The sequence below is a fragment of the Eumetopias jubatus genome, unplaced genomic scaffold (genome assembly GCF_037043125.1).
Source record: "Eumetopias jubatus isolate StellerSeaLion01/CBP00866 unplaced genomic scaffold, mEumJub1_p1.0 scaffold_4, whole genome shotgun sequence".
Lineage (NCBI taxonomy): Eukaryota > Metazoa > Chordata > Mammalia > Carnivora > Otariidae > Eumetopias > Eumetopias jubatus.
In genome coordinates, this window is record NW_028274810.1 from 52,442,092 (window position 1) to 52,469,857 (window position 27,766).

The 27,766-nt window shown below is 38.4% G+C and overlaps 1 protein-coding gene across 3 annotated transcripts; it reads right to left on the reverse strand.

The window, feature by feature from the left end:
* Positions 1-1,202: 1,202 nt before the first annotated feature.
* Positions 1,203-26,642, reverse strand: DYNLT5 (dynein light chain Tctex-type family member 5). Of its 3 annotated transcripts, XM_088022971.1 has the most exons (6): positions 26,524-26,639; positions 18,550-18,555; positions 10,480-10,565; positions 3,962-4,086; positions 2,693-2,892; positions 1,203-1,287 (listed from the first exon to the last, which is right to left on the reverse strand). In XM_088022971.1, the coding sequence occupies exons 1-6, from the start codon at positions 26,637-26,639 to the stop codon at positions 1,203-1,205; spliced, it is 618 nt and encodes a 205-aa protein (XP_087879097.1). The 3 variants fall into 3 exon arrangements, with proteins under 3 accessions (XP_087879097.1, XP_027958183.1, XP_087879098.1); XM_028102382.1 differs by lacking the exons at positions 1,203-1,287; positions 18,550-18,555 and adding an exon at positions 13,705-13,710 and having other exon boundaries at positions 2,689-2,892; positions 26,524-26,642; XM_088022972.1 differs by lacking the exons at positions 1,203-1,287; positions 18,550-18,555 and adding an exon at positions 16,641-16,646 and having other exon boundaries at positions 2,689-2,892; positions 26,524-26,642.
* Positions 26,643-27,766: the final 1,124 nt, after the last annotated feature.

Genomic DNA, 27,766 nt, shown 5'->3' on the forward strand with positions numbered 1-27,766 from the left:
CACTTCCTTCATGAAGCCATCCCCGATTCCCTTAAGCAGATAAAGATATTCTGGACTTTTCTTATGAAAACATATTCTAGACTGTACTTTGGTCACTTGTGTACTTATCCCTACAGGATCCCAGTTCCTCTAGAGTTAAACTGTGTGTTACTATTATCTTTGCTGTTGGTAGTTAGGTAGCATAGGGCAATCAGTGCCCGTGACCTCACTTGAAAAGTTAAAACGTGTTCAGTTTTATTGTTCGGTGCTGTCAGGATATGTGGTCCATGTACTCAAGATGTTTTCAGTCTAGTAAGGAAAACAAAACTATTATTCACAAATTACCTAGAGATCAGGAGCCTGACTATGAGAGATGAAAGCAGAGAGAGAAGAGGAGGGAAGGAATGGATGGAGGAGGATTTAGAGAAAAGGCAAGACCGGAGTTTGATGTTGAAAAGTGAAGAAATGTGCTTTAAGTGGAAGGGGGTGTTCTGGGTAGGGAAAAGCATGAGTGAAGGCTCTGTGGTAGGGGTGGGCACGGCAGGTCTGGGAAGAAGGACGTCACTTTAGGAACACCTGTTGGGAAGGCAAAATACTAGGAAAGTTCAGGCTGTCTCAAAGTAAAACAATATCCTCAAATTTACAGTGTCATTTCTTTTTTTAAAAAGGTTTTATTTTTAAAACCAAGATACAATTGACAACATGGTTTAAGGTATACAACATGTTGACCTGATACATTTGTATTTTACATGATTACCTCCAGGGTGTTAGCTAATGCATCCATCAAAGCTTCCTATCATCAGACTTTTTGTGATAACCAGCACTCTTCCAAGTTAGTTGCAATTAGTGGGTTTTTATGGAATATTCTTATGCTGCTATATAATTGCTAGAATTCATCATTGACTGTCTGAATTACAGTACATGGCAATATGCTGTTTAACTGCTTCCTTTTTTGCTTTTTAACTACCATCATGTTTTAAGGTTTTGATTCCTAACACAGTCTAGGACAGATGGTAAGAAATTATCTCATGGATGAGACTTTAGGACTCTAAAAAAATAAAGCTGTTTTTGTAATGGACTTTCTATGTACTAAGGAATTTTCTTCATTCTGATTTACTCATGCAAAATTACAATATGATTGCCCCTGCTCTTGCTCCAAGAGGGGAGATGTTCACAAATGTGTAATGAAAATATGCAGCTCATTTACTTACTGTACTTATGACCTAATCCAGATTCAAAACTGGCCTACGGAGATGGGCCAATATTGGTTGTGATGAATTATTACACAGACATATTCCCACTAAGGCACTAACAGAAAAAAATAATGAAAATTGACTAATTCACTTTGAAAAGCTACCTTAAAAGCCAGAACAAGTGGAAGGAAAGGGATTTTAAAAGTACACATTTTTTTTTAGTACAGGTTCTTTTGGGGGAAAATAAAACATCAAAACATTTTAAAGCTATAAAGCATTGACTCTTTTCCCATTTGCTAAATTCTTTATGATATGAATGACACATCATTTTTTTTCCCTTAAGACTATAGCATTGCTAATTTTCTCCACATGTGTAAAATTTGTCTTTGACCTTTAACAAATGTCCTCTGGGCAGTTCACTTACCATCCAGGAAAAACGCAAAGCGTTGAAAGCTCCGTAAAAATAAATGATCCATAGTCCAAGCTACATTAAGCAGCAGAATAATAAGCTATTTCAGCCCTGTAAATTTTAGTGCCATCCATTCGAAGCTGCACTGGGTCACTTTAGCACTAAATTCATAGGAACAAAATAGTAAATACACATGTTTTATTTGTTAAGCTGCCAGCTATCTATTTTGTGTAAAAAGTTTGTTAGCCAAGGAAAACCTATTTAAAAGCACATCGGGAAGCATATATTTAAAAGCAGTGTCTCTTTCCAATACATGATTTTAAGTGTTACAGATACATTTACTATTAAACATCATGTATATTTAATACGGCAATGTCTACTGCAGTGCCCTGAAAGCCTTTGTTCGCTTTATAGTCTCCATTACTGGAGAGCCACCATTCGGTTCTCCCACAGTTTTGTAAAGTGCAGGCAACCCACAAGAGCTTCTAGTTTTAGCTATAGCAGCCCTGTGGGACTACAATAATTGTTATGAAATCATTAATTCTACCTCAGCAGTTTTAACTGTCAGGTACATGTAACAATAATTGCAGTTAATGAATGCTGCTCAATTTATTAAGTACGAAGTGAAAACCAGTATTCTTTTATACACAGCACTGAGACACATTCACATTTATCATTTGTGTATACCATGTTGAATATTCTTCTGCCCTTTACTGGTCAGGGGATGTAATCATATTTGTTTGTTTGTTTGTTTTTAACTTCTCTTCATTACAAAAAACAATACAGGAAATTTTAACTCTCTCTATAAAGAGCAATTAAAGTAATTAGTACCAAAAGTAATATTAAATAAGAATCCATGTCTAAAAATAACAATCTAGCAGAATCAAGACTTAGTTCTTCCTCTGGATAAACAAGAGTCTTTCTTGTGCTACCCTTCCCTCCCTCAGTTCTTAGAAGAGCATGAAAAAGTCCAAAAATTCCAGTTGTTTGAAATATTAGTGTTGTTTCTTTCTCAAACTTTTGGGTAGTAAAGATTTCATGTACATAGATATGGATATGGCCTATTTTTTTATTAAAAAAAGTAAGAACTAGATTTCTTCTTTTCAATCACTCGAAGTAAACAGCATAGACACTTGCAAGAGCAAAGAGAGAAGAATTTCTGAAAACGTAAGATGAAAAGGTATCACTTTTAGGATCCCAGAGGCATCTGCTTCCAATAAGAATGCTCTGACTCTTCAGTTGTCCAATGTGAACAATCACAATTAGCTTGTACCGTGGAATCATCAGGTCCTTGACCTGGGTTTTAATAACCTAGAAATTGAAAGAACAACAACAAAAAAGGTCCTCACTTAGCCACATGGAAACTTAGGAGTCTTTATCTTTGTCATAAATATGGTGGATTGAAGAAAATCACATGATGTGTTGTAGATATTTTCAGTAACTGTTGTAGGAATTTAACTATGATTTCCTTTATTTTTTTTTAAAGATTTTTTAAAATTTATTCATTTGAGAGAGAGAGAGCAAGCAAGAGCGTGAGCAGGGGGAAAGGGGCAGAGGGAGAAGCAGGCTCCCTGCTCGGCAGGGAGCCTGATGTGGGACTCGATCCCAGGACCCTGGGTTCATGACCTGAGCTGAAGGCAGATGCTTAACCGACTGAGCCACCCAGGCGCCCCCAACTATGATTTCCTTTAAGCACACTGTTCTCCTGAGATAGGACATTTAGAGACAAAATTATAGCACCAGCAATAAGTCTACATTTTCTAAGACACATGGAAAAACTGTAATCCAGAGAACAGGATTTAAAGGATTTGTTACATTCTTTGAAAATCTACGTTAAGATGGCTTCCCTTCAAAGAATGTTGGCGTGAGAGTTATATCACCTTGTTTATGTGTAATTAAGGGAGCACATATTTGGAGTCTCCTGTAATAGGACTAACCACGAATGTTTATTAAAGAGTTTGTTATATAGAGGAAAGTGAAGAAAACTTAATGGAGGGCCAGCTCTTGAGTTGATAAAAAGAGAAATGTGTTTAAAGACCACAATATCTATATTTGATGGCACTCAAGGAAACTAACTTGAACAAGAGAAAATGATCATTAAAATATATCCTTGGCAATAAATTTTGAAATAAATGGGGCAGTTGTAAACATCTTTTAAACAAAATACATGCAAAATGATACACGTAATGGTTGTTTTAGACAAAGGCTTCTTACACACACACACACACACACACACACAGAGTATGACCCAATAAATATTTTCATAAAATATAAACAAGCATTTTTACTGCTACTGCAAATTAATTGCCTTCATCAAAAAGTAAGAGGTTGTCCTCTTAGCAATATTCTAGTTAACACTTCGGGCAAATCACATATATACCTCAGAAATTGTTTTAGTCATCTGTCTACAGAGCTCTGGTTCATATTGTTCTTCTTGTAGATAGTTAGTTAACACATCTTTCAGGATATGATTGACAATGACCGCAGGAAAATGTTTGGTAGGACCTGAAAATACAGATGAAGTTTCCAAGTAATTTCAAATGCTATCTGCCCACCCATAGTCTAATCAAAAGAGTACTGAATCATGGAGAGACACTTCATCTTCTGGGTGGCCTCTATTTAAGGAAAAAATGGTCCTAATTAGGTTTCCACACAGGTTCTCTGGCAGAGGGGCGGAAGACAACACATTCGTCCATTTACTAGGCTACCTAAAGAGTATATATTTAATACCATTGAGGTTTAATATTGAAAGTATCCTCCCTTCCAGTTTCCAGTGTTAATGACTTTCTTTAAAGTCTCAACATCTTTCTAACTGACCCCCGCTCTTATATCCGCCATCTATGTATGCCACACTACAACTGGAGGGGGCGCTCCAAAACCCAGATCTGGCTGTGACATTTCCCTTAGCAAAATCTGAGGTCCAGCACCTCTAGCCCCTTCGCCCCCCACCATAGCTCTCCATGTGCCTGCTGTTCCAGTCTATGAACCTCATCTGTCTTTTAAGGGATGTTTGTGGACCTTTGTTCTTACTCCTCATTTTAAGCGGGATGGCCTTCCCTATCTCGTTCGTCTGAGAAATATCCACGCACGTTCCAAGGCCAGCTCCAATGTCCTCTTCTCGAGGCAGCCTTCCTCCTCCCCTCAGGTGAAAAAAAATCATCCCTTCTCTTCAGGAATCCCAGTTCTCTGGACCCCCACTGCTCGGAATCCACCTGACAATAGCCAAATAGCCAAAGCATTTCTGCCTTTCTCCTCAGTAAAATGGTAAGCCAGATCAGATTTTGTCCTCCTCAGAGTCTAATACAATGCTAAAGGCAGAAGAAATATTTAATGTGTGATTTCTGAATCTAAACAGAAGTAAACATTTTATAGGTAATAATCACAGTACAGATAATAACTACTTTTATTGAGCATTTTCTACATGTCATGTACTGTGATAAGTATGTATTTATTACCTTACATAATCTTCCAATAAATCATTGGGGTGAATTTTACTGTTCTCTCCCTTTCACACATGGGAAAGCAGAGGCTTAAATACATTGAGTGACTTGCCCAGAATCACACAGTGACAGAGCTGGGAGGTCCTTCTTGTTTTATCTGACTCATGAGCTTATATTCTTAACCACTTTTAGTCCATGTTCAGAGCAGAGGCTTCAGATGGATCTTCTTTCTCTTGCATCCCAGGAATCTGCCCTGTCCCTCCGGGGAGTATTAACCTCATCATCTCTCTGCCACTGAACGACATGTGTGTGTGCCCAGAGCCTGGCATATAGTGGCACATCAGTATTTCCTGAATTGATATGGATAAAGGAATGAGACCAAGAATTATATTCAATTCTATTTTACTAGTCATCAGTATCGTTTAAGTGTTTATTTTTAATGACTGTATCAGGGTCTAAAGACATCTATGGCACACTAAAAGTAGGACAATTCCTGGAGGATTTAATAAAGAGACTCCTTAGGAAGTTCTGAGCAGGATGCAGGACCAAAGGATAGTGCAGTATCCCTTGGCTAGTGAAATTGAGGGTGTTACCCCCATCCCACCCCAGGCTTGAGGGATCTGAGACGGGAACTCTGGCTAGATCCAGAAGAGGCACGTGGAGAGGGATCACTTGAGGGCAGCCCTTCCATTGGTGGAAGCAAATAGCGTGAGATGAACCCACCTTCAGGGTGTGGGGGGAAATAAACACCCTAGCTCACACTCCTCCCCTACTCTGACTTCCCACTGAAGTTTTCCATTGGCCAGACCTAACTGGAAGGTTACAGCCTGTGCCTGTAGTTGAGTTAGGTCAGCCTCCTGGGGCTCAATACATAGTATCTGTATTTTGATTATAATTGTTCAATTAAATCAGCCTGGGGAATGAATCTGGATAGGTAAAAGGGAGAGACACCTGACACAAAGAGTATGAGGATTAATCCCAATATTTAGTTAGCAGGAATCTATGTTCTATAGGACAGACAAGCAGTTATAAACACTGTAGGTCTGTAGGTTTACAACTCCAGGATGGTCCCGACTGCTCCCATCTCATGGGGTCAGATATAGGGCACCAGCCTGTGTGGGCAAGTTCCTGGGTACCTACAAGCCTCTGGGTCATCTTCCTGTGGATCTTTTACATTCCATTTGCATTCTCGAGTGAAACGACGCTAAATTTGAGAGTGGTTTCCCCTTTCTATTCAAGAAATTTAAAGATGTTACTACCGGCTCGGACTAAATTAGATTATCTATGTTCTAACGATACCTTTCTGTTGTTCACTCCCTCCTACCAAGCACGTGTATTGCCTATACCTTGACCTACATCACTCACATGGAACTTAATTTGGGCACATATTATAGTAACTTGTATGCCTCGTTCCCTTCAGCAAATAGTAAATTCCCTCAATGCAGATATCTGTCTGGTACTCCTCCCTGTCATTTGGGAACAGCCTCTTGCCTCCTAGGAAGATGAGAATTTTCCAACTCTGACCAGATGGTTCTTTAGGATCTACCATCACCTCCTTGAGTCCAAGTGCAGTTATGGTAGATTGCGCCAGGAGTGGCACTTGCCCCAAGCCGGGCCAATTAGAATCCTTTCTCAGAATTTTGATTTTAAACTGCAACTTGGGGCGGGGGGAAGTCAACCTCTTTCTGGTGATAAAATGTTATGACACATGACCCTGAGGCACTGCGGAAAGCCATGACTGTCACCATGGAGAGGAATGCAGGCCACGGTGAGAGAAGGAGGCTCACACCCAGCTTAGTGCCGGACAGACAGAATCCTGGTTGTACCTGAGTCCCTGTTTCCAACAGCTCCTGCTGTCCAGCTGAACCAATATCTTTTCTGCACTTGGCTTTGTGGCTTTTTTTTTTTTTAATCTCATTAACTAGATCCTATTTTGAAGATATTTTGAAATATCGTCATAGACTTTTTTTTCTCACTTGTTTTGTGACCTCTCTTGTCTGGCCGGAATCATCCCTTGCCTCGCTCAGGATGGGATGATGAGATGCAAAGACAGAGAAAGAGTGAATGTTCAGATTTTGACTTCCCAAATGAGCTCCCTAATCTACTTTCAGAGTCAACTAATGGGAATGGCAACACTTTTTTCTTTTCCTTTTCTTTCTTTCTTTCTTTCTTTTTTTTTTTGAGTGGATTTTTTTTTCTTTAGGAGGAAAAATATTTTTAGAAATCAAAAAGCAAAGATCTAAAGAAGGGTTGGGGTGAAAAAAAAGAAAGGAAAGGAAAAGAAAGAAAAAAGGAAACACTTGTCACAAAAATAGATTTAATGTAGAATAGTTAAAAATTTGGTTATTTAACATGTCTGTGTGTCAGCTTCCCCAAATTGGTGTAACAATAAGAATTATCACATATTGTTTTTTTGTTGGGATTAAATAAAGTAAAATACTTAAAACCTTTAGAATAGTGCCTGCCATGCACAACCCCCCCCACACTCATTAGGTATTTATTATTATTAGTGTTGTTGTTATGGTTGCTACCTCATTTTGAGGGGGGAGATGGGGATTGTTCTTGCAGAGAAGGCAGCAGGATCAGGCAAGGGTATAAGTAGGGAGGCAGTGAGACCTCCACAGTCAGGAAGGACCCAAGGGGGTGGAGTGAAGTCAGGGCGGAGAGCCTGACAGTTTTTGTCCATGAGAGCATTTGATGACAGGGTCTGAGCATCCCATGGATGCTGAGCTCAAATGATGTCTCTCTCTCTCTCTCTCTCTCCGTCTTTAGGTTCTACTTTTTTGCTATGTTGTCTACATTCTCAGGCAGGCTGTCTCGATGTGGCAGCAAAAATAGCCACCAATATAGGTCTTGTCTGACCTCCTGCTTACAGTCAGTGTTTTTAAAGAATCAGATACTTCTTTAACCATTGCTCCAGAAAAAGTACTGTGGAGAACTCATTCCATAATTAATAGGAAATTATATTGGATGTCACAGAAGGCCTGTCTTCTTAGAGATTTAAGGTGAAGTCCTAGAGTCAGTCACTCTGAGAAACAATAACATAATGAATGAAGAAGGAATTTAAATGCATTCCTTCATTTAATTCTCACAACATCCCTATGATGTATGGACTATTATCCTTTTTTTACAGATAAAGAAACTGAGATTCAAGGATGCTGATACCTTGCTCAAACATTATTTAGGAACTGGCAAGACTAGTATTCAAATTCAGATATATTGGATCTTACATCTTGTATTTTTTTCTATATTCACGGTTTAGTAATGAATTAATGAGAAATGTTAAGTGGTTTTCATTATAAGAAAAATACTTAGATTTTTTCCATTCCCCTTTTTCCTTCATTAATTATACTTATGTTTCATCTCATTCTGGCTATAATTACTCAGATAAAGGAGGCCAAATGTACTAAGCATTTAAAATGTGTTTAGATGATGCAACTATTATTAGATAGAATGTGAAAAATTAAACACAATAATGCTGATGATTGACAGGTCCCCCCCCACACACACTCTTTTGGGAAGTATTGCATTGTGTAGCTACGAGAGAAGATCTTTACCAAAGGTCCACAGGGTACCTTTCAGATGCAAGATAAACTCAGAAACAAGTAGAAGTGGAAATACATTTTTGTTTGAGTATTAACAAGATGGCTAGTTGAATGCTTAAGAAATGGATTGATAAGCATAAAAGACTTTAATCATAAAGGAATAATTCACATGACCTTTTGTAAGAAAATATGGGAAATACTTTATGCTAAGCATTTATAACATTACTTTTCTAACTTGGTTCAACACTCAGTACTTCTAAAATTGATAAGATGATTTAGTTTATTTAAGGAAATAAGTTATGAAAATATATCCTTATGATGAAGAAACACAGGACTTCATAGTTCAACTCTTTATCTTGTCAAAATCTGATTCAAACCCTTTCAGCATGCAGAGCCTAATGTCATAGGCATCGAAAGGGTAAGATCTTTTAGTTACAAGTGGAGGAAAACCTGACCCAAACCTAGCTTGCCTATTGAAAAGTCTAAGAGCAGATAGCTAAATTTAAGACTTGAATAATGGATTTGGTTCTCTCTCGGTCTCAGGCTTCATATGTTGGGGCAAGATGGCCAAATCTCACATAGCCCTACTTCTTTCAGTTTTCAGAGCCTAATCAGCTTCTTCAACAGCCCAAACAACATTGTCTAAGTTGAATCTCAAAGGTTTTGATTGGCTTGACCTCTCAAAGGGTCATATGCTATCCCAGAATTAGTCACTGCTGTATCTCTGAAGCTAGTGTCAGCTCAGCAGAATGTTATGGACCAAAGTGGTAATGATGGCAGCGATGGGCTTCCCCAAAGGAAACTGGGTAAGGTTACCAGAAAGAGTAGAAAATTACACTGGATGGCAGGAATATTAGTTGTCTACGCCAGGCACTGTGAAAATACCAGTAGACAGACTAATTACGGAACCTTGTAATCCATGTAGTCTTGGGGATTACTGTAGAAAACTGGCTACAAGGCCTAATGGGATGCATTGATGGTCTACAATTTTCTTGAAGTTAACTGGCTACAGATGGAACCTCTCCAGCCCATAGAGTCCTTCCTTTGGTCACTGGCAAGTCTCTGTGGAATTTCTATATAGCCTTAATTATATACAGTGGGCAGATAATAGTGGGCAGGTACATATTTAGAGAAAACAAGTTGGTCTATGAGAAAACATGAATGGGAAAAAGTATTCACTGTGGATTCCATCTGGGAGTATAGGAGCAGGTGCAAAGATCTTTGTTTTCAAAGACCCAAAGCCTCAGTGGAAAGGGATAAACACCTCTGCCAACGAGGGACCAGAAATCATTTGCTTTTGCTTTTAAGGCTTTTTTCCCACCTATCAACATTGGTTGGGTTTGCTCGATAAAACTTCAAGACATATCTCTTTCCTTTAACTTGAGTATGTATAAAATAATTGTAGAGGATAACCCAGAAATACCCAGAAATGAACTTCTCCATCCAGTAATACACAATACACATCAGTGCTGCCCAGTGAATTGCTTGGCATTTAGGAAACACTGATAAAGAAAACTAAGCAATGGGTGTTGGTCCTATCTTGCAGAGAAGAAATTAAAACAGCATCAAATCACTTAAGATCCCTTATATTGTGCTAGTATTGAAGATAATGCCATGTTATCAGAAGCTATTTTAAGTAAATAATGAGATTAGAAGTTTAAAATAAGGGGGTGCCTGGGTGGCTCAGTTGGTTGAGTGACCAACTGTTGATTCCGCTCAGGTCATGATCTTGGGGTCTTGGGATGGAGCCCCACGATGAGCTCCATGTGCTCAGTGTAGAGTCCGCTAGAGATTCTCTCTCCCTCTTCCTCTGCCCCTTCCACCCCTCCCCCCGCTCTAAATAAATAAACAAATAAATAAAATCTTTTTAAAAAATGAAGTTGAAAATAGAAATGAGTGAAAAAATAACAGACCCAGCTGATAGGTGTTTTCCATCTGAACTGTAAGGCGAGAGGCATTATCCCGTTGGCTCGGTTCATCCATAAAAGACACGGTATTCCTGGAGTTAAAAGCAAGGGAGAAAACAAATTTCAGTAGTTACCATAATAATAACAACAAAACACATTTTGCTTTCAGCAAAAATGTTACAAGGGTAACGTTTCTCTAAGAATATTTCAAGCAAGTCTCAGGTAAATATCCCCATGTCTAAAGTCTAAAACATTTTGGAGATGGAACCATTAGAGCCTAGAGAAGTTACTTGGAGCAGGTCTCCACATAGTGGTTGCAGACCAGTGCAACCCAGTGAAGCCCAAGGCATCTGACTATTCAGAAAGTGTTCATGGGGTGGTCTGTCTGTGTGTACATGTTTCAAAAGCCATTGCCAACGGCATCTCTACCACAATGCAAAGGCTCTCTCCTCAAAGTGGACAAAACTGACAAAAGGGCCTGGGGGATTTAGGAAGAAGCTTAAAATGTTGGGAAACAACTATATTTACACAGGATATTATAATTTATAAAAGTTCTCTCCTATTCATACCACACAAAATCCCTTTATTAGAAAAAAGAAAAACAAGAAACTCACCTACATGGTGAGAAAAACCACAATTCACCCAAACTATGGTAAATCGTAAGCATTCACCACCCTTTCCAACATTAAGAAAGGGTTTTGGCTTGGTTACCAAGGCAATATAAGCTTATCCAGGTGCTGAACAGGAGACCCAAGCAAAGAGGAGCCCCTAATGTCCCTCCAGCACCACTTAATTCTGCTTAGTCCAGAGGAAATTCAACTGTCGATAATGGCAGCCTCAGCTCTACCCCCAATTCTCTCCACCTGTGAAAATGGAGGTTAAGACAGATGTCATTTCAAAGGAGACACTACAATAGTGTGTGGGTATGGTTATGTGTGTGTGGTTATGTGTGTGTGCTCAGAGTGACCGCTTTTCTAAGCAGGCTATGTTTTGCCTTAATTAAATAACAGATATTTGTTCTTAATCTTTTGGGATTTTTTTTCTCTCTGCAAGGAGATTAAAATACTTAGTTTTCAGCTGTTCGCAATGAGTAAAGTTTTTGCAAATGACATTTTAAGAAAATCACAGATAATCTTTAAAAAATCTTTAATACAATTTGTGTGATAAATTAAGGTTTACCCACCCATCCCAAGAAATTGATGCAAGTAATTATGGCTGCATTTTCATGATAGACTTCTGGATTAGTGATTTAATCCTCATTCTTGTAACACCTGCTTTCCCGTTTCTGCTGCCTTTTGAAGTAGCAACCAACCTGTTTGGTCACATTGGCTGCAGGTGTTGTGGGTAGTACCCACAGACGATGATCGCTTCTGCTCAGAAAACTCCATGTTGCAAAAGCCCCCCGGATTCGAAGATAAACCAGCCTGTCTTGATATGTGCTACTTTTCACTTTGCCAAACATTTTCCATCAAAGATCTCATTTTACCTTCGCTAGACTCTTTTAAGCTAGTAAACGAGTTATCATTCTATCTATTTCAGAGATAAAAGGAACGAGGCAAAGTGCTTAATGCCACGTGTGTAGGAAAGACAGACTTGGATTTCAAATCCTATTTACCTCCCACTAACAAAGTCTCACACATGATCATTTTCTGACAATGAAAACAGGGACGACGGCCACCTGAAATCATTAATGACTGCATTTGAAACTTACTTGCACAAATATACACCCAATTAATAAAAACCCAATTTCTTTTCTACTGAACACCATATTAAAAACTCATAGAGAAGTAGTGTTGGTACAAAACTCAAAGTAGTATAACTTGGAAGTCTCAGACAAAAGAACAAATAAGAATTTTTTACAAACAGTCCTCACTATTGCTTTGTTCCATGTTACTGAAAAGTTGATAATCAGTGCAGTAGTGTTTATCAGTATGAAACTGGAAAGTGTTGTAAGGGCAGTTTAAAAAACCCACTGGCTGAAGATAGGTGTGCAAACAGAAGGTGTTGCAGACTGACTTTTTAAAACTTACCGAAAATGATTTCATTCAGTGCCTTTTCGTTTCCACAGTAGTCAGGTCAACAGTGCATGCTCATTGTAAAAAGTTCAAAACATAGAAAAGTATAAAGTCTAAAGTAAAATTACACAAAAAATTGCTAACCCTAGTGGTTACCTAACCACTGTTAACATTACAAAAATCTTTTTAGACATGACTTTGCATATGGGAGCATAGGATAGATGCTTGGCTCTTTTTTTTCTTCACTCGAAAATGTACCATGGATAACTTTCTATGTTGATAGATAGTAATCTACATCAATATTTTAAACATCAAGACAGTATTTAATATATGAACATACTATGTTTTATTTACCCAATTGTTCTTCTGGCCATCTAGGCTGTTTCCAAAACTCCATTGTTGTGAAGAAAGCTGTGGTAAACATCATGGTGGGGACTGCCTGCCGTTTGCTCTCTAGTGTCCTCTCCTTCTTCTTTGGTAACAGAATTCTAAATTTGTAGGGATATTTCTCTCTACACTAAAGACAAATTCTTGGATTTCCTTGGTGCTATCGTGGCCATGTGGCTTGTAAGCCAATGAGATGTAAGTGGAAATTTTGATTGAAATCCTGAGAGAGTTCCCTCAAAAGAATGAATTCAATCAAGAAGAACCTGTTTCTATCCTTGATGACTGGAATGTGGCTATGATGGCAAGAGTTCAGCAGCTGTCGTGGGTTTTAAGATGACCTTATACATTACACATCAAGAAGAGAGAAGAAGGCTAGGTCCCTGAATTGCTCCCCTCCAGACTTTTTACGTAAGAGAAAAATACATTTTTATTTTGTTTAAGTCACTATTTTTTTTAAAAAAATATTATTATAAGAAGCATTATATAATATGATACAAATTCTAACTGATACAGAATTTGCTACTCAGAAGTGGAATGTTGCAAGTACTGGAAGACAAAACTTGGGGTTAGTTTTGGGGAGGAGATAGGGCTTTGGAGAGTGAAGGTTCAGATATTTTGCTGTAACCTAGAAACCTTTCTCATGCAGAAGGAAAATAGTTGGTTCGTCTATTGCCTTCTGTACCATGTATCCACTAAAGCTATACCTTCATGGAAAATTACAGAAAATTTTTACTTGTTACTTTAAAAAAAAAACTCTGTTTATGGTATTTTTTGAAACTGAGATCTGCTTAAAATGAAATGGGCTGGAAAAAGGAAGAGAAGAGAAAACAATGAGCTGAACAGAAAAAATAAAATATTTATTCCTTGAAATAGAGACAGAAGGAAGAAATAAAATATTAAAAGTGCTTGCAGTCTGGGTAGCTAACATTAAACCAGAATATGGGTTTGGTAAATTTTTAGAAATAAAAGAGATTCTGTATTTGAAAATGGGGAATGACCAACAGCAGTTTAGAATACTGACTTGGAAATTAAGCAATACATACTTTCTGTTTTATAAACAGCTTTACTCAAGCCCTTTGAAATTTTTACAGATAAAAATGTGAGATGCTCAAAAAGCAATTTTATAATTTTAATTACCAATGCTGTATACACAGCAGAAAACATTTGTTGGGTATATGTCACAACATTACAAGTGGCTAAGTTTCAGTTGTCTGTGACCAGACTTTCCATAGTTTATAATAATAATCCTTCTAGATAGATACATGCGGTCATCGCAAGGGGAATGTTGTAGTTGATCTTATTTTTTAAATGTGAAAAATGCTCTTGCTGTCTATGTGTTTCATCAGCTTATCGGCATTTAGGGAGGAACAAGATTCAATTGGCAAAACAGGTCCAAGAGAGTTGTCAAGTTTTAGGAAGGAAGGTAGATGAAAAGTAAACACAGGAAAACTGAAAGTCTGGCAGAAACTACTGGTAAAAACAAGGAACAAATCAACCAATGTTATTCTTGGGAGAAGAGTAAAAATTTGTAACCCAATGCAAGTTTCAATAATACTTGGAATCATATGTACTACTGCTGAGACGTGGCATTAACCTGGATGCAGAATTAGCTGCATGAAACTGGTCCACAATAACAAAAGGAACCCTACTATATTGTACCTGATCGACACAGGAAACGTCCATGCCAACCCAACAGCCTGTGTTCTGATTATGCAGGAAAGAAGCAAAAAGAAAATTAGCTAAGGAGTTGGAATATGGTTTACTCTTTCATGAAGTTCAGTTCTGAAAACATCTTACAAAGGTACTTGATGGTCGTTCCTTGAATTACACCGAATAAATACAAGGCTTGTCTTATTGTTATGACTGTTAGACACAGAAATAATTTCAATTAAATCTCACCAGCCTCAATATTATCTAATTATTATTGAGAATTCATTTCCAGACATTTTCATTGCCGTTATTACTGACATGTTTTGAAGCTGCAGTAAGAGATAATATTTGAATGCATAACTGGCCTTGGAACCATTAATTTAGTAGACTAAGAAAGTCAGAATATCATCTCTTTTTTCCATTTGTAACCATTAAATGTCTGGAACTACCATATTTTGAATGATATCATTTAAGCAGTTTCCCCCCCCAAATCTGTTAACTAAAGTTACGTGCTGCCTCCCAGTGGAGATATTTCAGAGCGCACAGAGTAAAAAGAAGGCTTCAGGATGTACAGATTTGGACTTTTGTTCTTTTGTTCTTCTCTCATTCTTTCAACAAATATTTATTGCTCACAACCAGAAGGCTGGTGATACAAAGAAAAATTAGATTCCCTGTGCTCAAGAAACAAGATATTGCAGACAACATGAAATATGCATAAATGCTCACTTAGTTGAGAACTTTCTGCCTCAAAATGTCCAAAGGATGTTTTTATGAATGTTATGTTTAAGAGCAAAAACATACCAACTCTTCCACTGCCACTAGAAGATGGAAGTTGTCTAGTAAGGTAATTTCGTTTTGTGGCCATTTACTTTATAGCAAGTTTGCTGGACTTTTATGTAGCTTTGAGATATTTTATTCACATTATTGGCCCCATCGTGCCAGTAAGAGAAAGGTTATAATAGAAAGGTCAAGATACATTTTCATAAATGAGAGAGGAGAGAAAATGACATGGCATGTGTTCTTGTAGGATATGTTTTTCAAGAGTAGGAATGCTTCTAAAAGACAAAACCACACAACCTGTAAAAAATCTAGTTCTGATGTGACTGAAGATAATCCAGGAAAGATGACTGACAAAATATAATAATTTTGAGTGTGTGGATAGAAAATCAGAGCATCTGAAACCCACTGAACTAATGTTCACTCAAGAGAAGGTGAGGTTAAAGCCAAAGGCAGCTGATGAAAATTCTGTTGCAGCTCCTCAATGAATGGATAGATTCAAAGTTGCATTACTCTTGGCAATCATCACTCAGGTGAGGCTGAGAGTACGGGTACCATGGTTACCGCCACAACACTACGGAGATAATGAAGGAGGAGTGTGGTCTATCTGAACAGATTTTCAACACAAATGGAAGTCTTTCTTTCTCTTTCTTTCTTTTTTTCTTTCTTTCTTTCTTTCTTTCTTTTTCTTTCTTTCTTTCTTTCTTTCTTTCTTTCTTTCTTTCTTTCTTTCTTTCTTTCTTTCTTTCTTTCTTTCTTTCTTTTTCTTTCTTTTTCTTTCTTTCTTTCTTTCTTTCTTTCTTTCTTTCTTTTCTTTCTTTCTTTCTCTTTCTTTCTTCTCTTTCTTTCTTTCTTTCTTTCTTTCTTTCTCTTTCTTTTTCTTTCTTTTTCTTTCTTTCTTTCTTTCTTTCTTTCTTTCTTTCTTTCTTTCTTTCTTTCTTTCTTTTTCTTTCTTTTTCTTTCTTCTTTCTTCTCTCTCTCTTCCTTCCTTCCTTCTTTCCTTCCTTCTTAAAGATTTTATTTATTTATTTGACAGAAAGAGAGCACAAGCAGAGGGAGAGGGACAAGCAGGCCCCCGATGTGGGACTCCATGTGGGGCTTGATCCCAGAACCCTGGGATCATACTCTGAGCCCAAGGCAAACGCTCAAAGGACTCAAAGCCACCCAGGTGCCCCTCTTTTTTTTTTTTTTTTAAATAGATGCACAATGGAATGCTTCAGCAAAGAGTTAAAAGTATACCTTGTTTTAAAAATTTGAAAATTTAGCAGTTTCCATTGCTGTAAATGCATCTTATGCTTTCAAGATGAAAGTCCGTAGTCACCTGGCCTTAACACTTACACGGACCTGTGAACCTAACCTGTTTGTGAACAATAGAACTTGTTTGTTCAGGAATTAGTATACTGCAATAATTAGTCAAATATTCAAAAAATATTTACTGAGTTGCTGTTATGTTCCAGGCACTCTTTCAGGTCCTTAGGATACAAAAATGAAACAAAGACCTTTGCCCTGTTGGAACTTAGTGAGAAGAGACAGATCATAGACAATAAAATACTAAACTAGTAAATTAAATATTATGTTAGAAAGTGATAAATGCTACAGGGGGAAAGAATTGCTTCATTAAGGGGCCTTGAAAGTAGATGGAGGAGAGGGTGCTGTTTGCAATTTTAAATAGAATGGTCAAGACAGGCTTCCATGAACAAAGACTTGAAGGAGGAGAGGAAAGGAGCCATGTGAATAGCTGAGAGAAGTGTGTGTCAGGGAGAGAGAAAAGCATATACCCAGGGTTTGAGGCAGGCTGCTGCGTGGTATTTCTGAAGAAGTGCATAAAGGCCAGAGTAGCTGGAGGAGAGGGAGCAAGCGGGAGGGTGAAAGGAGATGAGGTTACAAAGGTGTTCGGCAGCTAGACTATGTGGAGCTTTGTGCACCACTGTAAAACCCTGGTTTTTACTCTGATCAAGTGGGAGCCTATAGAGAGTTTTGAGCAGAGGAACAGCAAAATCCACTTTATCGTTTACAATGATCACTCCAACTGCTATTTTGAGAATAGACTATAGGCTGGTAGGTGTAAAAACAGGGAGACCAGTCAGGAAGCTTTTATAGTAATCCAGGTGAGAGAGGACAGTAACTGCTATGGACTGAATTTTGTCTCCCCAAAATTCATATGTATGTGGAAGACATATGCTGCCTTACCACGCGACTGTATTTGAACAAAAGTCCAAATCTGTACATCCTGAAGCCTTCTTTTTACTCTGTGCGCTCTGAAATATCTCCACTGGGAGGCAGCACGTAACTTTAGTTAACAGATTTGTGGGGGGAAACTGCTTAAATGATATCATTCAAAACATGGTAGTTCCAGACATTTAATGGTTACAAATGGAAAAAAGAGATGATATTCTGACTTTCTTAGTCTACTAAATTAATGGTTCCAAGGCCAGTTATGAAAGTTAATGAAAGTTAAGTGAGGTCATAAGGGTGAAGCCCTGAGCCAAAAATATTGGAGCCCTTCTATGAGAGGAAGAGACACCAGGGTTCTCTCTCCATCATGTGAGGACACAGTGAAGAGGTCCCTCTACGAGCTGGGAGGAGGGCAGTCATGAGAACCTGGCCATGCCGGCATCCTGATTTCAGACTTCCAAGCTCCAGGATGGTGAGAAAATCAGTTCCTATGGTTTAAGCTGCCCTATCTACGTATTTTGTTATGACAGCTTGAGCCGACTAACACAGCGACTCAGACTGAGATGGGAGCGGTGGGGGGTAGTGGTCAGTAGTTGGGTTCTGGATGTATTTGCAAAGTTGATTCAACAGAAGTTCCTGAGACATAAGAAGGGGGGCAGTTAGAGAGTTCAGTTGTGAGCATCCTGAGTTTGAGATGGTTACCAGGTACTGAAGTGAAAAGTCAAAAGGCAGTTAGATCCATGGGCGTGGGTTTTGGGAGAGATGTGAAGGCTGGAGATAGGAATTTGGCGGCATAATACCATGTCTCAGTCACTAGACTGGAGGAGACTCCTGAGGGGATAAGTTCAAGAAAAGAGGTAAAGAGGACAAAAGCCTGCTCTCTGAGGCACCCCAACATTAAGAAACTGGGGGGAAAGAAAGGAGCCGGAAGAAGACAGAGAAGGGGGAACCCGTCAGGTAGAAGGAAAAGAGGAGAGTGTGTGTCCTGAAGCCAGGTGAAGAAACTGTTTCCAGGGGAAAAGAGAGGTCAGTGGACAGTGCCAAACGTTGAGAGATCAAGTAAGATGAGGACTGACTGCTGGATCAGAAATGTGAACGTCATGATCTTGATAAGAACAGTACCATAAGTTCAAGGACAGTCTATTTTGTTCACCATGGAACAGCACTTAGCACAATGCCATGACCCAGGCAACAAAAATGTGTTTAATGAATAAAAGGAATGACTCTGTCGTCATTATGATTCTCATTTTATAGATGACATATTAAGACTCAAAGAACATTAAATAATAGCTAGTTAAGCAGATCTGGGATTCAAACACAGGTCTTGTTTGACTCCAAAGTTCTATGTGATAATAATAATACTCGCTCTGTTTTTAGATGTGCCAAGAACCATTCTAGGTGTTTCCATATATTCTTTTAATGAATTCTCACCACACCCCAAAGCAACAATGACTATTTTTAACCCATTTTATAGAAGAAAAAGCTGGGGTAAAGAAGGCTCAATAACCTACGCAAGATCAGCAGCTTAAGTGCTCAAGCTGGAACTTGACCCCAGCCACTCTATGCAGAACAGATCTCTGAGCCACTCCATTCGACTCCCTAGCTATGTTCCCTGCTTTAGAAATACTGCACTAGTTAGCCAGGGGCTGCCATGACAGAGTACCATAGATGAGGTCGCTTGAACCTCAGAAATGTATTATCTCAGTTCTGGAGGCTGGACGTCTGAGAACGAGGTGTTGGCTCGCTCAGTTCCCTCTGAGGGCCGTGGAAGGAAGGGTCTGTTCCAGGCTTGTAGATGGCTGTCTTCTCTCTGTGTCTTCATATCCTCTCCCTCCATGTGTATCTGTGTCCAAATTTCCTTTTCTTAGAAGGTTACCAATCATGTTGGATTGTAACCTACCCTAATGAGCTCATTTAAACTTAACTACCTCTTTAAAGACCCTGTTACTAGATAAGGTCACATTCTGAAGCACTGGGGATGAGGACTTCAACATATGAATTTCGCAGGCGTGGCGCAGTTTAGCGGTGGGGTGTGGGGAGCACACACCATTCAGCCCATATGACAAATACAAACACTTTCATGATGTCTCTAAGTCCTAGGGTCAGAGAAGTACAGATTATTTGCCCTGTTGTCTGGGAGTTGTGATCATCTCACAAGTCACTCTGTCTCACCAAGTGTCATCTTTCTCAACGTATGGGGAGAATAGGACATGCACATATTTATTTTTTCTAAATACCGTTGGATTTATTTGCTGAATGGATATTTGTTTTTATTCTCATTTGTCTTGCAAATACCAATATTATTCTTCTTTCTTATATTTTGCCATTCAGATGGATGCAAAACAGTATATCTTGATTTTGTGTGTGTGTGTTTGAAAATTTTATTTTTTTATTATGTTATGTTAATCACCATACATTACATCATTAGTTTTTGATGTAGTGTTCCATGATTCATTGTTTGCGTATAACACCCAGGGCTCCACGCATTTTTCTCATTCTAAGTGAGTTCGAGCATCTCTTTATATTCCTCTTTTCGAGCGTCTCTTCATATTCTGCTTAGCCATTTGGCCTTTGCCTCTGCAAACTGCTCTTTATCTCCTTTGACTATTTTTTTTATTGTCAATGTGCATGATTTAAAATATATATATATCTTCTACTGCCTATTAACTGTGTCTATTGTATTTTTTATTGAACAGAAATGCTGAGTTTTATTGTAGTTATATTTATCAAGTTTTTTTCTTTATGGTTTGTTTTTTCATTGTGGGATCTTATTTAAAAAATCTTTCCCTAGCCATAGAACACAAAGATATTTTCCTAAACTTTCTTCTTTCAGCTTTAGAGTTTTCCACATTTCAGTCTCCCATGTGGAATCTACTATGAAAATGGTATAAGGTAAGAATCCCGCTTCATTTTCCTCCACCTAGTGAGCCATTTTTCTCCCAACATAATCTATCGAAAAATTCATAATTTCCCCATTGCTCATACATGATGTTTCCATATAATCGTGGGTCTATTTCTGAGGTTCCATGTGTTCCATTGGTCTGTTTCTCTATTTGTGCACCTGTCTATTCGTGCATTTATTATCATTTTTACTTACTACAACTTTGTGGTATATCTTAATACTTGATCGCATTCCCAGGGTAGTTTTTACAAAGATACCAATGAAGGATTATGTACAAAGATGTTCCACATGGCATGTGAAAGCCAGTCTGGATGTTCATCCCTAGGGGAATGGATACAAACATATGTGATGGATACATATGAAGAACTATTATGCCTCAGTAAGAAGCAAAGAGCTAGAATCCATAGTTAACATGAGTAAATAAAAAAATTAAAATGTTGAACGAGATATATGAAAGCGAGAAAACAAAATGAGATTTATAACACAACACCATTTATGTAAGTCAAAATCTTTGGTAAGTACTTGTTCTGTATTCTTTCATAAGGTGGTCCATCAGGTGTGGCACAAAAGGAGCCAGCGGAGGAGCTCGGGGAAACAGCTTACTATACTCACAGATCCTAGAGATAAGAGGCATGCCGCGCCATGCAGGGCTATGTGGAAAAGCACCAGAGTGCAAGATGCAGAGGACTAGAGCAAGGGAGAGATGGGGCCAGAGCCTTTATTGGGGTTTCTGAGGAAGAGGCAAAACTGGGCCCAGGAAACAGTTCAAGACTGGCTAGTAGTCTGAATAATTTCGGTGGGCTCTGAGCTAGAGGAGGGTCCCTAGTTGCCTGTACTTGGCTCTGGGCCAATTAAGGCAGAGGAATATTGCATGCTGGGTGTTGGGGGGCATGTGGAGGGGGCTGGCTCTGGGTTGGATAGTTGCATATAGAAGGCATGTTTCCAGCTGAGACTTTAGCTAGCTTCAAGAATTGGCTAGACCTGGGAGAGGCAGCCTCTCCCCAGCCAGAAAGGTTTTTTTAAAATGTCAAAACATCATAATACACAGAAAATTTAAAATATATATACATATATATTTTATAAGTACATATATATACATATATACATATATATACACTTAAATATGCGTATTCTTGTAGCATGTGTCATGCTGTGTGTATTAGAGTGGGTGATTTTGAGGGTCAAGAGCCAACTGTGGAAGGGAAAAAGAGGGACAATCAGGTAAACAACAGGGGTCTCGCCCAGAGTGGTGATGGCAACATGCTATGAAATGAAGAATATTTTCAACTCTGCTCCTGAGAGAAATAAGATAATAAATTAGATAACTGGAGATCATAGAAGTATCTTCTCTACTTAGCCCACAGGATTTTTATGAGAACCATATGGGTATTGTATGTGAAACAGTTTCATCATCTATCAAGTACAACATGAGATTAGTTTTACTGTGGTTTTATTTGGGATCATGGCCATTTCAGTTTTCTCAGGTTTCTCTCTCTTTGAAGAGGGGAACCTGGATCTCATCCAGGTCTTTTGGGGGCTTTTTTATTTAGATGGCAAGGGAACTTATCAAAATCAGGAAACAGGCCAGGCAACATCATTTTGTAACTGCACGTAAGCAGCTCACAGCAGTCTAGGTTGAAATCATAGGATAAATTCATCACGTTTAAAATTACTTGCTCACCAACTGTCCCACCAGATTATAAACTCCCCAGGAGCACAGATTATTTCTTTGTGGTTCCCTACCCAGCCCAGTACCTGGAATGTACTCATTGGGCAGTAAACATTTATCTCAAATGAAGTAATGAATGCACTATTTTCCATTTTTGCAGAGAAAAAAAGTACCAGGTGGCTTTCAGTTTACTTGAAAAATGACCTTCTCCAGAGTAGAACTCCACAGTTAGTTACCTTTACATGCCCAATGGGTGGCACAGTAATTGGCACAGAGTAGAAGCTCAGGAAACCTTGAATAAATGAATAAGTGAAGGAATATCGTGTGGCCTAACTAGGGTGTTAGATGCCACCTGTGGGTTTAAATAGAGAGCAGTGAGATCCACACTCAAAGTTCCTGTAACATGACGTCACTGTAATTTTGGTTTGAGACAAAAGAGAGACTCTTTAGTCCCCAACCTTGGGCCTGACCTACTTGGTGAACTACTGGCCTCAGAGAAAATAAACCTGGCTATCATGTCACGTTATCCTGGGAAAGTCACTTAACCTCAGGCTTCTGTTTCCATTTTAAGAACATGTGAGTAGCACATCTGTTCAAATACTGTTTGAAGGCTGCCAAAGGCTGAGCTTCCAACAAGAAAGATGTCATTGTCATTACCTGCTCTTACCCATGGATGGGAAACAGAAGGCTCAGGTGAATGAATAGAAGAGTTTTCATTAATGTAAGTTACACATTGATAGCCAATTTTCAGAGAATGAGAATACTTGCCTATATACAAAAGCCCATTTTGCTAATTCCGTAGCTTTGGAACCTTAACCTTTCTAGGCTTCTGTTTCTTCCTTTGTAAAATGGGGATGATTATTGCATCTATCCTAGAAAGCAGGGTCAGCAAACATTTCTGTAAAATGCCATCAAGCAAATATTTGGTCTTGTGGATCCTATGGTTTCTACTGCAACCACTCCACTCTATAGTGTGAAAGCAGCCAGAGATGATATATACATGAAAACGCATGGCTGTGCTCCAATAAAAGTTTATTGATGGATACTGAAATTTGCATTTTTATTAGTACTCACAGGACAAAAAGTATTATTAAAAATTTTTTTTCAACCACGTAAAAACCACACTTAGCTAGGGGACCATACAAAAACAGGTTGGACCTGGCCCTTGGGCCATAGCTTGTCACCCACTGCTACAGAGCTTCTGTGAGACTTAAATGAGGTCAGAGTGAGGGCTCAATAAATGTTAACTATTTTCAGCCTTATTACTATCAATTATTTAAGTGAAAAATCAAACAATTCAAAATTATAGATGAAGTATGATGACCACTAGAAAGGTATAAAAAGAAATATGCCTACATTCTCACAGTTATGATGCTGGGAGAGTAAGATCCAGCTTAAGAGGTTTCTTCTTTTAAGACTAAAACATAAAAATTACATTATAATAAAAAAACATGATTTAAATAAAAAAGGTCCAGCCCTAAAAACAGTTAACAGTAATTATACTGAATATAAATTCAATCTTCCTTTTGTAATTCAGAAGGCACTTGGGATATCCATTATGCCTAGGGATCAATGTTAAGAACTAGTTACTACATCAAAAACTAATCATGTAATGAACGGTAATTAACATAATAAAAAAAATAAAAATAAAATAGAACCAAAAAAAAAAAAGAACTGGTTACTACTGTAAAATGATGTAGACATAGAAACCAAGACTGGACGGCTGAACCCATGCGGATCTCACACCACACTCAAGAAGTGGCTTTCCAAGTAGGTCTACGTCCTACCTTTCTTTGCCCTCCTTATCAGTGTGTTTACTGCTATAAAGGCAAACAAGTCCACAGTCTAACAAGAGAGACTGACATGAGAACAGCCAAATACAGTAGCATGTAGAAGAGAAAAGCAGCAGGAGCAGAAAAGAAGAACATCCAACCCATCCAGAAGTGGAAGTGGTTGTACTTGACTAGTTGAGAGCTTCCTAGAAAGGTGGAGCTGGAGCTAAATCCTGAGGAGGAGGAGGAGGAACCCGAGTGTAAGAAACGCAGTCCAGACAAAGGTATCTCACGGGAAAGCAACATGGCACAATGGCTGGAGGCAAGACAGAGCACTGAGGGATTATAAATGTGGAGGCTGAGTACGGCCAGAGAGTACGACACAAGCAGGATAGTGGAGCACACAGTGCTAGAGAAGTAAGCAAAGATCTCTGGACCCTATACGCCTTACTCATGTTTTAGGACCCTATCCTGTCACTAAATTGTTCCTTGACCCGTAAGCCTCAGTTATTTCATGATAAAATGGTAAGAATGAGGTCTACCTAGTAGGATTAATGCTGGGGCTATTAAATGAGATGATGTATTTGGTCCTCAGTATATTTCAGGATAGGTTTTATACTATTGAAATTGATCTAGTCAAAAATTGTTTTAAGGGGCACCTGGGTGGCTCAGTTGTTAAGCGTCTGCCTTCAGCTCGGGTCATGGTCCCAGGGTCCTGGGATCGAGCCCCACATCAGGCTCCCTGCTCCGCGGGGAGCCTGCTTCTCCCTCTCCCACTGCCCCTGCTTGTGGTCCCTCTCTCGCTGTCTCTCTCTCTGTCAAAAAAATAAATAAAATCTTAAAAAAAATTGTTTTTGAATAACTTTCAAAAGAAAGGTATATGCTTTTTCCATAATACCCTGCAATGTCAAAACCATGCCTTCGTTTGATAGCCACTGAACTTTCAAAATTTTTCTGCTAAGCGAAGACTCATTTCATGAAGGAGAATCACTCATAAAGTCTGGTCCCAGACAGTGCTGAAGACCTTGAAAGTAAGTCGGAGTTAGAGTTGAGGAGGCAGCCTCCCAAATGGCCTCTGTGCTGCAATGGTACTTGGAAGCTGGTTATTTGCTTTCTAAGAAAAAAAAATATTCAAGTAGAAGATCCATTCTGAATGTTCTGAGAGTCCGAATTTCTAACTTTGAAATACATCAATGAAATGATCACTTAAATGTATTTGTCAGTGAAAAATCTATCCTCATGTGTTGGTAACACGATTTCTGTATTTTTGTTACTTTTAATTTGTATTTATATTTCATCAATTAAAAAAGAGAGCTCTCTAATTATTCAAATTTGGCCATGTTCTGATTCTAAATGATTTTCTAATTTGCTTTGAAAGGGAAGATGTAAATGAAAATGATGCAAATAGGAATGACAGTTTAGTCTTTAGATGAGAGCAGTTTTTTTTTTAATCACAGAAACATGATTTATGTCAGACTATTATTATAAATATTTTCTTGGAAAAAGTTGAATTTAAGCTAACAATTATTTTAAAATAATTTTAAAAAGAACTTTTACCCTTAAATATTGGAAATAGAGGCCAAATGGCTTAAGGTCAGAAGCAAAAGTTGCAGAGATTAATTTTTCTCCCAGCTTTAGTTCTGACATTGGCTGGGATTGCTACTCCTTTATGTTTCCTGTCTGTAAAAGAGGTTGTATTTGTAATCCACAAACATCAGGGTTGGAAAGTCAAATTTTAATTAAGTACATTAATACACTCTGAGAGTAGAAAGTAGAAAGATTTAGTTTCAGAATTATAACGTAAATCTATTCCAGTTTATCTGGTCTCCGCGCCATAGGACACACCAGTTCCAGCTGCCCATCCTTCCACACCCTTCAATGTCGTGGAAATTGTTCAGAGGAAAGTTTATTATATAAGTTTATTAACCTCTGCATCAGATATTTTGTTTTGCTTTCTTCCCAAAGGCAGTCAAAAATAAATGCTATGCAAGTATTAAAAATTAATTAATCTTTTTAAGAGAGCAAATGCAATATGTAGCAAGAGCCAAAAAAATGTACTTACTACACTTTAACCCACTAATTATATTTCTAGGAAGAAAACAAGTAGAAACTTATTATATAGTGAAAAAGAAAGAAAAGTGGAAACAAACTGAAATGCCCAAGAATTGGGGCATGGGAATTAACCCAGAATTATAAACTGACAAAATGTTATGCAGCCATTTAAAAGGATATGGTGAAAAACTATTGAAAATACATTACAAAATTTGTATAAAATAATGCTAAATGCTATATATATATATATATGCTAAATGCTCTATATGTATATATATATACCCTATATATAGAGAGAAAGAGATTATAAGATGCAAAATCTATGCATTTGTGTGATACTGAGTAAAAGAATTCAGGAGATGTGTAAGAAGTAGCTGGCCTACACTGCATATGGCATTTCATTTGGGTAGATGATTTTTTGGGGGTGCTCTTTGAAACAGTACAAAATGCTGCTGGAATCAACAGACCACTTAGATTTTCTCACTCTCTTTTCCTTTCGTTTTTAAAATATAGCCCCAAGAGATGACCCAAAATGTGCTTGCCCATTTTCTTCCTTTTTATGTCCCAAAGGACATTTTTTTTCTTCCAATAAGCACTATGCGCTGGTTATTCAATAACTGAATTTAGGTTATTAGACATTCAGTTACTCACTTTTTGGTGTTCCCGTGAAGTTCCTTCTGCCAGAATTCACGACCATTTAGAGAAGACACACTCCCCCTTTTCCTTACTGAACGTGCCATTCTGTCTTTAGCAATTTCTGACATCATCATAACCTATGGAAAACAACTTCTGTAAAATAGCAGATGAAAGACCTGAAAACATTTTAGTGAATATAACACAGAGACTCGTTCTAGTTTAAAAAACACAGATAATTCTTCTACCATTTTTTGAATGGGGAAGTGCGGTTTCCCTAACAGTGATTTTTAGGAGATGTTGTTATTCTGGTCAGTATAATTGGAATAACTGATAACTCTGATAACTTTTATCTATGCAATAGTATAATTCACATAAGCAGATGTCAGGTTGTGGCAAAATGCTTAATAGCAGAAGAGGTTAAGTCAAAGAGAAAAGATAGCCTTGTGTAGAAGAAAGACGTGATTCTACACCCGAAAGCAATATTTTTTACTGCCCTCCCCCCAAATTAATCTTGATAAAAGTTTGCTAATTAATATTTGTTGTTGCTTTACTTTGAAAAGTTAAAACTGTCTTCCCCAAAGGGTATTTTTCTCAAGCAACAGTGACTGACTTTGTAAAGAGCACAAAGAACTTAACTTGTAACAAAGTATTTTATTAGAAAACCTACTTCCTTCTCCCAAATGCTTGTTAAAAAAGCGGTAGTAGCAACGGACTTCTCAGAATTTAGACTGTAAGTCTACTGCCCTATTGCCTACATACAAATTTAGATATTCCCTTAAATTATTTTATAATCTGTAAATCTGAGAGCACAAGGAAATTCTGTGCTAGACACTAAAACAGAACTAAAAGTCCCTGCCTTCAGGGAGCCAGCGTTGAGTGGGTAGGGCAGACAAGGGCACAATCTAAAACCTCAGTGTGATCAGTGTCAGGGCAGAGAGGAGCAAAGGGTTCTGGAGGGCACACAGGATGGCAGAGGTACTGTGTGTTGGGTGCGAGGCAGTGAGGAGTGTGTGTCCGTGTGTGATTGTGGGCCTATGTGAGTGTCTACATGAGTGTGCACATCCCTGTGTGTGTGTGTGTGTGTGGGTGGGTAGATGCCTGTGTGGGTATGAGTGTGTCCCCATGAGTGCGTGCAGCTGTGTGTATGAGTCTCTGTGTACGTGGATATGTGTGTGCCTCTGTGCACCCGTGCGTGCACCTGTGTGTAGGAATGATGGATTATCTGTGCACCCAAATGGGTGTGTGCCTGTGTGTGTGT